At 40.7% G+C, this 18,047-nt stretch overlaps 1 protein-coding gene across 1 annotated transcript in view; it reads left to right on the top strand.

Annotated features, from left to right (window-relative positions):
• Positions 1–18,047, top strand: part of SRGAP1 (SLIT-ROBO Rho GTPase activating protein 1) — a 266,339-nt gene that overhangs the window by 217,143 nt on the left and 31,149 nt on the right. Inside the window, exons 11-15 of the mRNA XM_008148740.3 lie at positions 551–578; positions 4,340–4,442; positions 7,918–7,978; positions 8,134–8,211; positions 10,296–10,430. Coding sequence (XP_008146962.2) covers positions 551–578; positions 4,340–4,442; positions 7,918–7,978; positions 8,134–8,211; positions 10,296–10,430 — 405 coding nt within the window. The remainder of the gene's footprint in view (positions 1–550; positions 579–4,339; positions 4,443–7,917; positions 7,979–8,133; positions 8,212–10,295; positions 10,431–18,047) is intronic.

Raw genomic sequence — 18,047 nt, 5'->3', positions numbered from 1 at the left:
TGGTGGAATGTAGCGTAATTTAATGTCCTTCTACTTTAATATCTGCAAATGTCATTTCTGATTAGAAAATGCATTGCCTCTCCCCGATTTCATAATATAGAAAGAACACCAATTTAATCTAAAGGAAATTGAGTTCTCCCAATCCTGTGTGACCCCTGTTTCTCCCCTTATGAGGTGACAATCAAGCCAGAGGGAATAACTAACATTCTGGGATATGTTTTATTTGTATTTCATCCTTGAACTTATAGTTAAGATCAAGTAGCCACTTCTTGTTTAAGTAAATAAATAGCCCTGCCTCAAATTGCCAAGTAAAACATGGTTCTCCAATCTATAAAATTTATTAAATTTTATGTATAGATTTTATGAAATATTTACTTTGAATTATTTGCCTATCACTATATGCGACCCTCGTGTTTTCCGCCATAAATTGTGTAAGTTATTATAAACTCAGAATTTTAAAATGGTGGACAGATGATACAAAACATTGCCAAATGCGTTCCACGGATTCCATTCCATTTACTTCCTTTGATTTTTTTTTTTTTTCCTGCAGGTCATAGAGCTGAGTATATGACTACAAGGTAGGAAAACATTTTATCATAACTCATGTTGTGTCTCACTCACTTTTTTCTTTAACAAGAAGCAGCCGTTTAAATGCAAGAATGAACATACTGTGTTAATGACCGTGGAAGATAGTTTGGGCTTGACAAAACACAGTAATGTGAAATGTTTGAGGTTCTCACAAAACAGGATTTGCTCTGGCAGACCCGAGGATTTCCCAAAGGAACTGTAAAGCTCTTTAATGAGCAGACTCAGAAAAAAAGACCTCGATTGAATGGGTTTGTTTTATCTAATCAGAACACTTACAAGTTTCTAGAAAAAGTCCGAGAAGACTTTTGATAATGTAATTAACAAGCAACACTATGTGCATATCTACTGAGTTAGCAAATAGGAAGTCTGATTAGTTGCATCCTGTGCCTGCTTTCCCTCATGTTGGACAAAAATCAGAGTTATCTTCAAGACTCTTAGGACGTTAGCTCTCTACCCCTTTTTGGTTCACGTGAAAGATTTAACTTTTAATGCCTATAACCATATTTCCTTTCCGTTCTTTCTTTTCAATTCATGGAAGGATTTTGAAACTAGTGCTGAGAAAGGAAAGCCTTTTTGGAAGCTGATTCTGATTTGAGTTGGGGAAAGTTTACGGCAGCTTTTATTTTTCTGTGTTCACGTTTGCGCAACAGCCAGAAATCATTCTAATTGGCACAGCAAGAGGACACTTTTGAAGTCGAGTTCTCTTGGAGGTGCGAGGCACTCAGAACACCGGTGTGCCTGTTGCAGTCATTGGCGAGTCAATTTTCAAGGCTCTGTAACGTTCCCTCTGGGTCCTTTATTCAAAAGGAAGCCCTCTCACTTTTTGGTGAACCAGTTCTGAAGATACAGCTACTGACTTGTCAAAACTTGACAAAAATACTGAGGTTTTTCTTCCCTATATCAGTGACAAAGAGGAATGGTACCTCTACAGAGTAATATGCGGCTTAGGGAGCTTTTTTTACATACAGTATCTCTTTGCACTATCAACTCTCTTACCTGTTGTTTCTAAATTATAACTAATGTAAGGCACTTCAAGAATTTTTTTTCAAAAAGGAAGGAATGCAAACATAGTAATTTTCAGTGAGAACTGGACTTGCTGAATGGACTAGATACTCACATCCCTCTGACGGGCGCCTTCTCTCCTCCACGTGGGCAGCCTACGGAGGCAGCCAGGTTATCAGGAAGGTGTGTGGTAAGCACACACCCAGAACGAGTCCGACAAGGTTGAATGGCCCTGGCTTTGAGCAGTCTGCCTGATAAGCCCCCTGGGTCCTGGAAGTGGCTTTGATAAGCACTCAGGCAGTTTGTTTTCATTTCAAGTTGCTGTCACAGCGTTAGTATCTCCACCTTTGCCTCACTTTAGGACTGTTGGGGGAGGCGATTTTTCAGGCGTGTGGTGGAAAACTCCAAAGACATCCCTGTGTTAGCCCCAGCACGGGTTACTCTGCATCTCCCGGTCATGCAGGAACAGTTGTCCGGTGCCACTGGGGGCTGTGGCTCCAGCTACACGTTTGCTTGTCCCGTGAATCAGTGGCCAAACCAAATGAGGCTGTGTTGGTATGTCTTAGCTTGGTCAGCTGCTCCAGATATCCTCAGATGTGAAGTTCTGTTGGGCTTTGTAATAACCACGCCTCCTAGTTTTTATTTGCTGCTTTGATGTCTTGGAGTCTTGCTGACTCTGAAGGGACTGCCCCTCTGAGGGTCAGCCAATTCCTGGAGATAGTAAAGGGCTTGCTTGCAAGCGTGCCGTTTGCATACAGACCAACCAATCCAGAGCCCGTGTCCGCAGCTACTTCCTTCATGAAGCTTTGACATCAGGGCCACTCTTCTCGCTCCCCCTCACCCAAAGGCCAGGAACCAGACAACCAGGGACCGTTCCCAGGCCCCGTAGCCCACCCACATTCTTCACACTAGCCCATCCTAAACCTGTTTGCCCTGCCTCGTCTGTTCCCTCCCACGGGAACCACAGCAAAGGCTCCTGCCCACATTCTCCCTGGCTCGCTCTGTCCCTGACCAGCCCAGGTGCCCCCATGTGGGCGGCCCCTCCTCTGAGAACTGGGAGTAGTAGAAACTGTCTTTTCAATGGCAGTTGTCTTCTGATCTGCTGGGCTCCACAAACCACAATAGGAATAAAGTCTGCATTTTTAAAACACTCCCAAAATAATGAGAGGAGTGGATAAAATGAAGCTCATGTGGTTAAATTCTTTGGTGGGCAGTTGTCTCTTTAAATCTACCAGATCCTTTTCTCTGTGGACGGCACAGGATTCAGTGTATAAAAGAGATTTCAGACGTTTCAGCTGCGGCAGATTATTACATGCTGCCTGGTAGGGGTTTCCCTATTTGCTTCTGGACATTTGCCCCTTTCACCTCTCAAGCACCGTGGGGCTCAGGTTACTGCTGTTGATTGCAGTGGTGATATCTTATGAAGCTGGGTGGGCTTCCACGTAAATTCCCGGGGGTTTTCTTTCCAAACTGGCCTTCCTAAACTTTCATGAGCTCAAATTCTTCCTAGAGAGTTTGCCGCGTGATGAAGGGCTTTACCTGATTTCCAGGTGTGATGTACAGCCTCATAGAAGCCTTCCACCTAAAAAGTTCACATTGGAATGTCCACAGAGAGAGGTCTAGGGACGTTTCTGTCGTGTATTTCATTCAGCACAGTTGTGGAAGTTGAGTCGGATAATCCTGGGCCTCTTTGCTCTAAAGGGAGAGGACAGAAAAGGTTCCCTCTCCCATTACAGAGCAAGATGCTACAAGGTGTCTTAAGAGGGTACATGGTGCACTGGGGGTGCACACGCCAGACAGACTGGCTTACCCACCAGAGCACACAGACTGGAGATGGAGGGAGTCCAGAACAGAAAGAACTGGTACATCCTAATACTCTGCACATATCTAGGTGGTGAGACAGTGTGCTTTAAAGAAATAACAGTTCACACGAGTGTGTGCACCCCTTCCCAAGAAAGAGCATTGAAACCCAACTCTACCTTTTCCCTCGTGATCCATTAACAGCTACTTTTGCATAAAGTCAAATCCCATGAATACCTGAGGGATATTGAACAGATATGATGTTATGTGCCTCGAAGCATTATGTTATAACTAAAAATGTGCTATTTCATTGCTCATGTTGAGCTCAAATCAGAGCCCTAATTTTTATGACCTGTCATATCTCCTGTGTGACTTGTAAGCTAAACAACACAAATCACAAATCTTGGTTTGTAACACTGGGCCAAATAGTTCTCAGTTCCATTTGGGGATGCTTATCTTTTTTTCATTTATTATTGATTTTAGAGAGAGAGGCAGGGAGAAGGGGAGAGAAGGGGGCGTGAAATACATTGTGAGAGAGAAACATCCCTCCGTTGCCTCCCGCACGCACCCTGATCGGGGATCAAACCCGAAACCTGTGTATGTGCCTTGACTGGGAATGGAACCCTCAACCACCTTTCAGTGTATGGGAGGACATGCCAACCAACTGAGCCACACCAGCCAGGGCGATGCTTACCATTTTTAAACAAACCAGCAAACAGATGTGGACTACAACACGCGAGAAAAGAGTGGTCTGGATGAATACCTTGTATGGTTTGTGATACATAAGTAAAAGCAAATACATAGGAAAGGGGAAGGACTCTTTTCCCCGAGGGTGGGGGTGGAGAAGGAACACGGAATTCCTGTGGTTTGTAATTTTGATGTGACCTATGGGTGTTTCGTTTGTTGTTTGATTTCTGCCATGCTCAGTAATTATATTCCCTTCCCTTAGGCCTCCAAATGTTCCCCCTAAGCCCCAGAAACCCAGGAAGTCCAGACCCCGCTCACAGTATAATGCTAAGTTGTTTAATGGGGATTTGGAAACATTCGTCAAGGTACTGGCACCAGCCATCTGGGTGGCTGATCTCCATGCTTCTTACTATAATGGTCTCGGCCTCTCATAAAAGGAGGCAGGTCATTATGTCCAAGTCTGTCCTGGGGCTCTTTGCTTTCCCAGAAAAATCAATATAATATTTCCTGAAGTCAGAGAGAAAAGAATATTTGGTTTGAGTGCCTTCAGAAGAGGAAATAAATGTGGGTGTTATTATGCTGGCAAAAAAAGAGAAAGCCCTCTTTATTTTTTTTAAAAAAAAGACCATAATTTGTACAAAAAGGGAAAAGAGCTACCTGATAAAATGCTTTGTTTTTACTCGTGCAAAAAAGGTGGCACAAAATATAAAAGTCCCTTGTCAGGGTAGCTCTGCAGCTCAGCAAGAGTTCTTATTTCCCGTGACTTGAGGAATTCATTATATTGGATAAATTGTAAGACCCTGTGGTCTGTATCTTGTATCCCTGCTGTGTTTACTCTGTCTTCTTTTTCATCCTGTATTTCTGGTAATGCTTCTAGCCGAGGACGAAGGAACTCGCACGCGAGACACCAGGTATAGTGCTAGAGGGAAGTGAGGGCGCAGCCCCTTTCGCCCTTGGTGTCATTTTCCAATCATCGTCACGCTTGGCTTTAACTGGGGTTTTTTAAGGCCTTTAAAAGGAAAATGTTTGCAGCTGGAAATTAGACAGGCTTCTAATAGGCTTTGCTTAGAAAGGCAGGGTAGAAATCAGACACTCATTTAAGAAGAATAGTCTTCTCTGGTAAAACTGGATAAACTCATCGTTTTTATATTGTGTAGTTTGGCACATGGACCACATTTGAGTCCCTGGGCTTTTATGATAAGGAAAGTCAATATTCAATACCAAATGCACACTTAATACCGGATTATGGACCCCCATGTGAAATAGACAAAAAAGAAAATAACTTTGTCTTTCACGGCTAACATTTCACAACACCAACTGCAATGTTTCTGAAGACTAAACTTACATAGGAAACATTAGTGATAATCTCCTTTAATAATATGTTACAGATATCTTACCTTCTTTAAAGACAGATCTTTTATTGAACATGTACACCAATGACTTTTAAACATTTCCGCACACATGTGACTCATGTATGGACAGACAGATACGTGCATGCGTGGCCTTAAACATGAGCCCTAACCATGCAATGAAGTGAAAGGCCACTGGACACCTAAACAGCAATCACAAATACACTGCCAGCGCCTTAAACCCAGAAGAGCCTTATTGGCTCTAATTTAATATAAAATTATTGTCAGGTTTGATTATCCGGTTTCCCAGCCCAAGGCTTATTATAAGCGGGGGCAAATTAGCTGGAGAGAAGGACCCGTCCAGTGGGAGCACTGAGATGGGCAGCCGAACGGCCTGGCAGAGAGAGAGAGGATGCAGGGAAGCTCAGGAAAGCAAGTGGATGCTTGTGTTCCATCTGATGGCACAGTGTGAGAATGGCTGCTTAAGATGAGAGAAAAGCACAGACTGTATTTTTTAAAGATTTTTTCATTAAGAACAATGAAAGGAAACCGAATGTAGGTACTACAGAAGGAGTAAACTGGTTATCCTGGGACATTCACTATGTGAGCCCTTTGCTGTCCCACCTGGCACACTAAAGAATCTTTGGTAAGAGCAGTAGCACAGCACATACAGCGATCTCTGCACTTCTGAAAAGGGCCCCATCACGGAGGTCCCCACAATATCACTGTGAGGCAATAAGAGCAAAACCATGTCTCCTCTTCGTCCCCTGGGAAAACTGAGGCACAAAGGGACTCCTTTGAATGGGAGGTGGAACACAGCTCACTTCTTGTAAAGTATTCCGCCAAAGCAGCTGGCATCCATGAAACTAAAACACACGTTATATTTTTACTCCAGAATTCATTATACCTGAATGAAGTACTGATAACAGCTAAAGGAATAGCAATTACTTGAGTAAATGTAACCACAAAAAAATATGTTTTAAGTAATAAGACATTTTTGTTTGGAAGGATTTTAGTGCAAACATTTTCCTTTTAATAACCTTTTATTCTTTGTTTTTCTTCTTGTTTTAACACTCAGTTCAGCAGAGATGCAAACTAATATTCTCCTATTATCGCTTACATTTAGATATTTGTTGCTTTTTTACAATGTTACATGTGTTGTTCATATAAAGGTTTCTTCCTCTAAAACACACTTGTATCTTAAAGAAAAATCCCTTCACCTACTCAGTAGGCTTTGATATAATTACGTTGTTATTCTTGCATCAACTAGTCCACACCAAAAAGAGTTTGCACTCTTAAGGACCTTCTTTAAGAAATTAAAGAAGTTTACATTCCTAAAACAAATGAACTCTTAGAGAAACTTAATATAAGCTCCAGAAGTCATTGAACCATTAGCTGGTTTATACAGATTGTCTTAAAACCTAAAATAAAACTATTCCTCAAGCTGTGCATTACCCATTCTAGGAATAGTAACCAGTTTAAATTGCTGAACCACATTATCCCTAACCCTTCCCCTGTGACTTAATTGGAAAGGTTAGTGGATTCTGAATTGTTCTAATATATTAAGACAGCCAAATTCTTCTTGTGTTTCATAATAAAATTCCTCATGAATTAGTACCTAATGTCAGCTAATCATTTCAAACCTCCATGTTTCCTTTAAGATCTAATTTCTGAAAGAGCAGAGTCCAAAGTACATGAAAAACAACTCCCTAGTCAATAACCTTCTGTAACGACATGGAGTGCGTGGCGTTGGGACACATTTAACTGTGACCTTGCAGCTCCTTCATCTCACTTGTCATCCTCTCCATGTTTTAAAACATTTCTAATACTCACATGTGTTCAGTAGAGATGTGGGGGGAAATGACCAAAAGATATTCCTTCCTAAGAAAATGAGATCTATTGGGGTGTGCGTTTGTGTCATTTTTAAAAATCCTTAAATCATGAAAAAAGTATCAGTAAAAAAATCAATCAGGATGAGTAAGTTCTGGTGCAAACTAAATAAATACATTGCCCATTATAAGCAGCTGTACAGCAATTGTCAGGTCATGCATCTGGGAATATGGGAGCCTCTCGGGATGTCCCAGAGAGGGTCCCGGAAGGCTGAAAGGTTGTGCTTGGTGACTAGTTAACACAGTTCCTTTTTAAGTCCATTAGATTAACTTCATAAATAAAAAAGTGAGTGGTTCATGTACTCATTTTGGTATGTGAGCCTGCGTGCAAGTAAAAGAGATGCACAGCAGAGTCAAGTTGAAGCAGGATTGCTCTAAAGGCATTTTATTTGGTTTGCTCCAGAACGGAAACATACCTTTGATTAATTTTAATTTTGGCCCTTGTGTACTATTTGCGGGGGGGTGGGGGGGGCGTATTTGGAAATGATCATCTTTCAGATGATCAGTGCCGTGCACTCCTTGTAGTTAAACCGTGAGCGTTATGATGATGTGTGATTTATGCCTCTCCTGTGCCGTTAACTGGTTTCTACCTCTTTACACAGGACTCGGGACAGATTATCCCCCTCATTGTGGAAAGTTGTATTCGGTTCATCAATCTCTATGGTAAGCCATGAAATACGGAATTCTTATTTTTAAAAATAATCACTGGGAATATTTCAGTAAATGTGTCTTTCCACTGAATATTTAATTGGTGCGAAAGGGGGGACCTAGAGGCTATAAGGGGATCTTTCACTCTGTTTCCACCCTGTTCTCTTTAGGTCTTCAGCATCAGGGGATCTTCAGAGTGTCCGGTTCCCAGGTGGAAGTCAATGACATTAAAAATTCATTTGAGAGAGGTAATTGCATGTCTATCCCTATGAGCAAGTCATGGAAAAAGCCATCATTTTCTGTAGAGTGAGGTGGCATACTCCCTCTGTATACCTTCGAAACCTTTCTCTTTGCATTTATTTCATTTTGGAAATTGAGGTAAGAATCTATTTAGGGTAGTTAAGAAATGAAGTACCATGTAATCTTGCATAAGGCTTTGTCATCGAGTATCGGAAAGCATGTGAGGTTGTGTCCTGGGTTAGAACTGGCAGTGATCGTCCTCGGCACGTGTGTCCAGGGGGCCCAGGAGAGGCCCTGGAAGGGTGGCGAGGACAGCCCTGGGCCTAGCGAGCAGGTGTTTGAGGTTCGTGTCCGTTTCCTGGTTGGGAACTCTTTCCTTCCATCCCCAGGCTCCTTCCCCGTGGCCAGTGGTACCTTATTGCTGTTCACAACGGGCTGTCACATAAGTCCTACTAAACTGTCAGTTAGCCCATTACGATTAGCAAAACCATACTCTTTGGTGTCAGGCAGACCTAGAATCCAGTCAGACTTTTCCCGTTTACTAATTTGGCTCAAGTTACTCATCTCTTACTTTGGCCTCGGTTTCCTCATCTGCAAAATTCCAGGGTTGGTGTTGAGGATTAGGTGTAACCCATGAAAATACCCAGCTCGTTAGTGGTGGCTCTCGGTTATTAACGCTCTCCAGCTATAGTGATCTGGATACACCTGCCCCTTCCTTCCTCTGCACGGAAGCCAGGCGGAGAATGCAGAGGGAGGGGCATCGTGGCGTGGAGACAGGGCTGCTTTCTCCCCCGGTCCCACTTCCCCTGGCCCAGGCTTGGCAGAGAGCCCTGGAAATTCTGAAACCTTGGTTGGAGAGTAAACTTGGAGCCAGATTGTTTTCCTCCTGCTCCAAATTCTCAGACTGATATGATGTGTAGAGCGGAGCAGCCTCCCCTGTCAGCAGCTCAGGGTTCCAAGTCTCGAACATTGACCACATTCAGGAGAAGCTGAAATGTAGTAAAGCCTCGGTTTCCCATGCCAGCCGCCACAGGCATCATTAGCTTTCCTTGGAGATTCCCCTGATATTTGTTACTTGTTTGTGACCTTTTTGGGTGAGGCTTTGTCACCTTGGATACAAAATATATGTTTTGGTAAATTTTTGTTGGGTGATTGCCCACCGAGGAGCAGAGAAAAGGGAACGAACATGTCCCTGAAACTGCCTCAAGAGGAAAAAAAACAAACAAACACAAGTTAAAATGCAGTGTGCACTTATTGTGAACGTTAGAAGAGAAAAGCAGTCTTGTGAATAAAAGGTAGAGTTCGATTTAAGACTGCATAATATTATGCTGAATTTGAGGATGTTACCTCAATTTCTCAGGGAGGTGGACTAGCCAGGCCACTTAACTAGTATTTTTAAACTGCTTACCATACAGAAATAATATAATTTCATATTTGTGATGTGTGTTTTTTTTTTAATTTCCACTTTCCAAACAAATTCCTTGGTACATGAGGGTACATTTTCAAATCCCACTGTCTGATTTCAGAATCTTCCACTGCTGAAGGCAGCTTCCAGATATGCTGGGAGCCCCACTTTGCCACTTTGGGAAACACTTATTAATTTAATTACAGGTGTCCACAGTCGGGGGGGGGGGGCGGGGGGGAGCGCTGTAATATTTTTGATATATTTTGCTGATCCAGATAGGATAGCCAGACAGCCCTGTATTACGTCTTTTTCCCAGTGGGTTAAGAATGTAGTATTTGAATTCATGTCAAACTAAGATTACAGATTTCAGCCTCAAAAAGAAAGAAAAGAAAAAGTTGGGTAAAATTTTAAATCCCACAATATTTTATTTTAGGATTTTGGTAGCTTGTAAGGGATTATTTGGTAGCGTAAGATTTTTTAAAAAGCTTTATTTTTAGTCAACTATTTTTAACTTAATCATGGGGTGGTATCTCTAAACCATTTCTTTTAATTTTAGTACCATATAATCTTTCATAAAGTATAATTAAAAGATACATGTATATATAGAAGTCTGTGTGTGTGTGTGTGTGTGTGTGTGTAGGAGAAAAAGAAACACTACCTATAACTAATTTTTATTTTTATTTTTAGGTGAAAACCCCTTGGCTGATGACCAGAGTAACCACGATATTAACTCAGTTGCTGGTGTTCTGAAGCTCTATTTCCGTGGGCTGGAAAACCCCCTCTTTCCTAAGGAAAGATTTAATGATCTGATTTCTTGTATCAGTAAGTGGACTTTATTTTTCAGTCTTTTCCCACCAGAATTGTTTCACTACCCAGTTTCCTGGAAAAGGCAATGGCCCCTTTCCACATGTCCTCCCCACCCCCACCACTACCCCATTACCACCAGATTTCTGAGACCATTTGTTTTCTTTCTGGATCTAGCATGAGTCACCCTCCCAGCTGTGGCCTCGCCCTTAGCTGAGTGGGCTTTGCTCCTGAACTTGCTCAGGCTCCATAGAGCCCACGAGCTTCCCACTTAGTGGCTGGAATAAAGCGGAAAGGCAGGTGCCAACCAGCTAAGGGAGAGGAGGAAGTTTTAAGCATGGAAATATAACTTCTTTTTGGCGTTTGGTTTTTTGTTTTCTCCATCAATCTTAGGAGTGGGGTAATTTATCCATCTTGAATGTTACTTCAAGAAATAAGGTAAACTGAGCCCTGGCCGGTGGCTCAGTGGTTAGAGCATCTGCCCGAGCACTGAAGGGCACATATTTGGGTTGTGGGGGTTCAATCCCCAGCCCCTGCTGGGCACATCGGGAGGCAACCAATCAATATCTCCCTCCCCCTCCTCTCCCTCTTCCTTCTTCCCTTCCAGTCTATCTAAAAGCAATGGAAAGATATCCTCTCGTGAGGACTGAAAAAAAATGTTTCTAATTTTTAAAAGAAGATAAACTGAGATAAATGATCATTATTACAGTGCCGGAACACCAGGTGGCAATTATCTGCCAGTGGGCCCCAGCTCATAGGCCAAGTTGCACTGGGACGGTGGGTGATACGTTATGAAGCTAGTAATCATCAGCAGAGTGAAGTATTGCTGTTTTCTTCAGTGGGGGCTTTGGACACTACAGGAGGGAAGGTGAAAATAATATCAGGAATCAGGTATTAACTACACTTGAGTTCCATACATCTAAAAGTGCAGCGCCCCTTTAAGTCCGTTTTCCCTGGCAAGGGTCTAGGGCCGGCTTCAATCACATAGTGAGGGCTTTGGTACGTATCCAGCTTTACTCTAATAAGGAAACCTCTTACCTCAGCTTTCCAGCTTCACACACACCTGAATCAGCAAGTCCTATTGACTTTACCTCAAGAAATATTTCTACTCGGCCCCCTTCCCCATTCTTACCGCCATATTCTCCCTGAGGCTGCTGTTATGGTCTCTCACTTCTGGGTTTTGCCCTCTCTGCACATCTTTCCGTGTTTCATGTTGCAGCTAGATTTTAAAAAGACAAACTGGGTGACATCACTGCCCCCACCTCCTGTTTAAAAACCTATTTTAATATTTCCCACCTAAAAAGAAACTCCTTAGTATGGGAAGTTCATAGAATAAAATTCTTTCTCTATCTGATCTCTTTCTACTCTTGGGCTTTCCTCTCCTGTCACCCTGCCCTGTCTACTTTGTATTTCCACAATAGCAAAGTGCAAGCACCCTGGGCCATTCCCCACCTCTACGCCTCTGTCCCGGAAAGCCGTCCACATCTGCTATAAAGCCTTGGCTGAACTGGCTCTCCTGCCAGACACCATTCTCCCCAAAGCGGAACTGGTCACTTTCTCCTCTGTCAGTGTTCCCCTGTGTACCTATATCTAACCCCCCTGTCTCCCTGTCCTAGAGAGAGAGTTCAGGGAAAGGTTAAGGATGTAGGCTCTGGACTCAAACAGGCTAGGACCAAATCCTAAGTCCTAATTGCTCACCTAAAGCTATGTGACTTTAGACAGGTTTCTTAACCTCTCTGCACTTCAGTTCCTTAGCTATAAAATAGGGAGAATATTAGGTCATATATCATTGGGTTGTGAGAATTAAGTGAGTTAATGCGTGTGAAGTGCCAAGAACAGTGCCTGGCAGTTTGTTCAATGAAACGCCTATAGTTAAGCTCCAGAGGCCTGTGAGGTTTTTTTGATGGATTACTCAGTTTTGTAGTTTTCAACATTTGGCATAGTTATAGTCCAGGCACATAGTAAGTGTATAATTCACAGTTGTTAAGTTGAATTTAAATGAAGAGTCAAAATTCCACCAAAATTCTTTTGTTGGCATCCGTACCTGAAGCCCTGGCTCTCGTTGGGTATGAATTCCCCAGTCATAATCACCTTCACCCCCACCCCCATACAGTCTGATGTCTTCTGTGGTATTCAGAAGTGTGTCTGTGTGTCCATTCCAAGGCCCTTGCGCAGTCTGAGTCATCTCCGTGGGCCTCTGACCCAGCTGGAAAGAACTGAGAAGGAGGTGTCATTCTTCTGGAATTCTCCTTTGGCCATGTCCAAAGATTGCCCTCACATCCCAGCCAGAAAGTTTAAATCTGGAAAAATAATAAGCAGTCTACGAATGCTTAGAGGTTTTCTAGGCACATACATCATATCAACGTCTATACACATATCAGTTGGTAGAGCAATAGCTACATTGTCGGTTACTATTATACAATTATTTCATGCTTCCATTGGATGAGAAGAAATATTATTTCATTGTGGTTATTAAAAGCTGAAGCCGTTGAGTCAAAATTATCTAGGTTCAAATCCTAGCTTTACCACTTGACAGCTTTGTAACCTTGGACAGAGATTAAGACTTAATCTCATGAAATATCCGTTTCTTTATTTCATAGGATCTTATGAAGAATAAATGGAACAATTCATAGAAAGTTAGAGTGTTTAGCATCCTGTCTGGTACATAGTAAGCCTCAATAAGTATTGCTAGCTGTCATCATTACAGCTATTACAACAGCTACTACTATAAACTTGGGTCACATATGCCAATACCTGGGTTAGCCACTTACCAGTTTGTTCTCTTAAAAAGTTGGTTGTTGTTTGTTTTGTTTTGTTTTTTTAACATAATTACTAAATGCATTTGAAAATGATGTTAGTATAACAAAAGTTGTGTTGGTTCCAGCATGATTTTGCCCAGCACATTAAATGTTTTGTAACAAAGACAAGTTTTCCACAATTAAAGAGTTACGCGTAGCAAACTATGAAGACTAAGGGGAAAAAATGGGGAATCTCCAGCAATATCTTTCTTTCCTGCAAGCGGTGACTTATATGAAATGCTACAAGTGCAAACAAAGACGCTGCAAAGACATTTACCCCTGTGTTCATTAAAACAATGGAGGGAATTAATGAAAATCAATGGATTAATAATCCTTGGGTTAAATTTCATGAAAATAGTCTCCATTGGAAACCAAAACCCTCCAGGACCTTCATCTCAAAGAAGCAGAAGCCCTGGGGTTAAAGGTCGATAAGGATTCAAGATACACACACCAGTAGTTATTTCACTGTGCTAGCAATTTAAGTAGTGTTGCTAATGTTTTGGATAGTGCTCTAGTTACTAACTTTTGCAGGTGTTAACAGTCTTTTACCCGTAAGTTCTGTTATTTTTAGTATACAGTTTTGCAGAATAGGATATTTTCAAGAATATGGGAGGGCACTACATAGTACAACCCCTTTTCTTCCGACATGTAGTCTCTTGAAAAGAAGGGATTTCTGACTATTATTGATTCATCTCTAGGTAAGCATTTTTTCTTACCAATGTGACCATGATGCATCTGTAGGTTTCCTAGATTTTCAGTAAAATCTTTGAGAATGGTATAATATGTCCATCATCATATCCTCTCATTGGTGTTACATACTTTTGACGATTTGAACCATTGATTAATTGCCTACAATGTGCAAAACTTTCTAGGGAGTCAAAGACTTGATTTTTGCATCCACAAGGCTGAAAATCTAATAGGGGAGATAAGATATTTACACATAAATGCAACTAAGTTGGTATGTGATAGAAGCACAAAGATTTAGGAATTGCAGGGGAGAGAGGGCGCTCATGGAGATCAGTGGTTGTTGTTCATGTCATGTTCTCCTGGCATTGCTGTAATTGGGTTTGACTTTCCCTAATAAGGTAATTGCATGTGACAGTTATTTTGTATAGAAAAATCTTCCCTTTTCATCTTTTCTAAGAGTTACATAAACCTCTAGAACACCTCCTACTTTTTGTTTACCTATTTTTTGGATTGTTTGGGGAAAGGCTTTTTTATGGTGAGTTATCATTATGCCACGTTTTTGCCCCTAAATACCACATTCTTTGGAAGCATATAGTATGTGTAGTAAGAGAATTGGTCTTAGAATTTTTTATCAATGAGCACTATTCTTTCTTCAATTCACTGCAAAAAAATGTTTAATTGCTTACCTGAAGACCTGGTGAACTCAAATGCAATGTAAATTTGAAGTGACAAACTTGGTAGTATCTCAGTTTCTCACCCAAATGTTGATTTTTTTTTTAAACCATCTACTTTGTGAATGGTTTTGGGAATGCTCCAGATTGTGCCCACACAGTCTGGGCAGCTTCTAGAATGTGAGTTGTGGCTCTGAGATGCTCCAGGGCAGAAGTCCAAGTGCCTGGCTTTAGAAGAGCTACCAGGAGCCATTCATGGCCTCTGCTGGCTGCCTCAGGCTGCGAGCCCAGAGGGAACGTTTGCATTCCATTTTACATTATGTGTTATTATTTAGGTGGCTGCTCTGGACATGGGGAAACATTTTTAGGGAGTAACTGTTTAACTTTCACAAAACCAAATGTCGTCATTGTAGAATATTTGAAAAACACACAAAAGCACAAAGAGGAAAGTACTGCCATGCCGAACGCCACCACCCAAAGAGAATCGTCGGTGTGTAGGCTCCTCGTTGCATTTCCTTCAGCTCTCTTTCTGTTCCTCTGTACACTCAACTTTTTTTAAAGCCAAAGTAGAACTATACCGTCCATTGTGTTCAGAATCTATCTTTTCTTTGACTTTTTTATTATACAGAATTTCAAACATCTACAAAAGGATAAAGAACAACCTAATGAGCCCCAGTATAAATGGTCACCTAGATTTAACAACCTTCATTTAGGTAAAACTATCCCACCTATACCCCTTCCATCACCCACTGACATCATATCACTTCACCTGTATGTATCTCTGGACTAGGAAGATTCTTTTCTCATTTTTATATGTACAACTTAGCCACAATGCCATTATTATACCTAAAAAATAACAATAACTCATTGAAATTATCAAATAGCCAGTCAGTACTTTAAAAAACAAAAATGTTTATTGTGCTATTAATATGTGGTCACTGTAGGTATATTAGAAAATAAACTAGAAAAACAAATCACCTGAATTCCTCTACACAAAGATAACTACATTCACCTTTTTAGAGGATTCCAGATTTTTTTCTGTATATATATCTATATACTTTTAAAAGCAGCTTCTCAAGATATAATTCTCGTATCATACAATTCATCCATTAAAGTGTATAATACAATAGTTTTTAGCATATTCACAGATGATGTGCCCATCACTACAATCCATTTTAGAACATTTTCATGACTCCAAAAAGAAACCCCAATTAGAAAACACTTCCCATTTACTTCTAACCACCACTACCCTCAGAAGTAGGCAACTACTTTCTATCTATAAATTTACCTATTTTGGCCATTTCCTAGAAATGGAGTTATACAATATGTGGTCTTTTGTGACTGGCTTCATTCACTTAGCATAATGTCTTAAGGTTCCTCCATGTTGTAGCATGTATCAATACTCTATTTTATTGCCAAATAATATTCCATTATATGGGTATATCACAACCACATACTTTTAATAAAAGTTGTGTCATATCAAGTGGCTGCTAATAGATGTGAGATTTCTTTTTGAAGGTTCTAAAATTGATTGAGGTAATGATTAATCAACTGTGAATATACTAAAAACCATTGAATTGTATACTTTAAGTGTATGAACTATATGATATATAAATTATATCTCAAGAAATCTGAAATTAAAAATTTTATCATACTGCCTAGCTGGCATGGCTTAGTGGTTGAGCGTCGACCCATGAACCAGGAGTCACAGTTCGATTCCTGGTCAGGGCACATGCCCGGATTACAGGCTCGATCCCCAGTAGGGGGCATGCAGGAGGCAGCCGATCAATGATTCTCTCTCATCATTGATGTTTCTATTCCCTCTCCCTTCCTCCCTCTCTAAAACCAATGAAAACATATTTTTTTTTAATTTATCATACTATATTTGCTCTTTGTAAACCACTTTTTAAATTTAATGATATCATTAACATATTCTCATATCTGTAAATATGTTTTAAAATATAAATTTAAGTGGCCACGGAGTGGTTTTTATTTATTTTAACAAATCCCTTAGTTTTAGAAATTTAGATTGTTTCCAGTGATTTTGCAATTATACAAAATACTATGATGAGCCTTGTAGTGCACAAATCAGTTTGCTCATTTCTAATTGTTTCATGAAAACTTTTGAATTCTTTTCCTGGTCCTGAAGTGTATATTTTTGTTACTAAAAATTCTTTCAGCTTTATTGCTAACATGGTTGTTTTCTCTCTGAACTCTAAATTTGTTTGATGCCTTATAATAATTTTCTTTTATCCCCCAAAATATTTTCTAGGCTTAGTATCTGAACTGAAAAAGTAAAGCTTCCTAGGCTAAGACTCAGTTTCTTCATACGAACCTTAATATGATAATTCAGCAGAAGGACAAACATTCTGTATATATTTCTACAGTGTTACTATTTAACTAAGAAAGAACACAGTGGCTTAATTCACAGAAGTCAATCTATTAAGAGTTTATTAGAGAGAAGTCGCTAGCATTTCCTTTCCTGCCTAGAAGAGCCACTGGTAACTCATCTCTAGGCTAAGATCCATCCAGATGTACTAGACCAGTGGTCGGCAAACTCATTAGTCAACAGAGCCAAATATCAACAGTACAACAATTGAAATTTCTTTTGAGAGCCAAATTTTTTAAACTTAAACTTCTAACACCACTTCTTCAAAATAGACTCACCCAGACCGTGGTATTTTGTGGAAGAGCCACACTCAAGGGGCCAAAGAGCCGCATGTGGCTCATGAGCCGCAGTTTGCCGACCACGGTACTAGACTATCTCTCTGGGTTTTATTCCTTTCCCTGTTATTCACACACATCACTGTTACACACACACAATTGATGAATTCCTAGACATTATTAGAACCTAACAATAAACCTAACTGCCCTGGGACTATTCAGTTCACCTTGAATATTGCTTTATGGGCCTGGAGCTCAGAAAGCTTTGCGTGCTGGCTCTTAAATAAACCATTCTAAATGTGGCCATCCATTTCCTTTTTTGTCTTTATACTTAAAGATTAATTTGCATCTTGTGATTTATTCTTTGTTTTCTGACAAACCAATACTTTTGCAAATAGTGCCACAGAAGACCTGGTATTTCAAATAACACTAGTTTGAACTTTTTGCCATTTTCTGAAGTAACCTGTGCTTTGTGGGGAATGTTTCACACAAATTTACATGGAGCTGTCAAACCCCTAGGCTGGGAAGTTGGAATTTCCATGTAGGAGCCTTGCCATGCTAGAAAAAAAGAATATAAATTAGCCTGCTGAGCTTGGAGCATGTGACCAAGATTGGAAGAATGCCACTTTTACCTAATTACATAAGATCTGAATTGTGGAAACAAAGCCCAGCATAAAAGAAATCCAAGTGAAATACTGGTTTTCCTCACTGACACCTTTTCTAGGGGAAAGATCCATCTCTTCACGCAGCTTAAAATTATGAAAGACTGAATTGCCACACTCACAGCCAGCGAGGAATGCACATTAATCAGAGTG

Source organism: Eptesicus fuscus, chromosome 7 (assembly GCF_027574615.1).
Source record: "Eptesicus fuscus isolate TK198812 chromosome 7, DD_ASM_mEF_20220401, whole genome shotgun sequence".
Lineage (NCBI taxonomy): Eukaryota > Metazoa > Chordata > Mammalia > Chiroptera > Vespertilionidae > Eptesicus > Eptesicus fuscus.
Note: the sequence above shows the minus strand (reverse complement) of the source record. Positions and strands in the feature narration are given on the sequence as shown.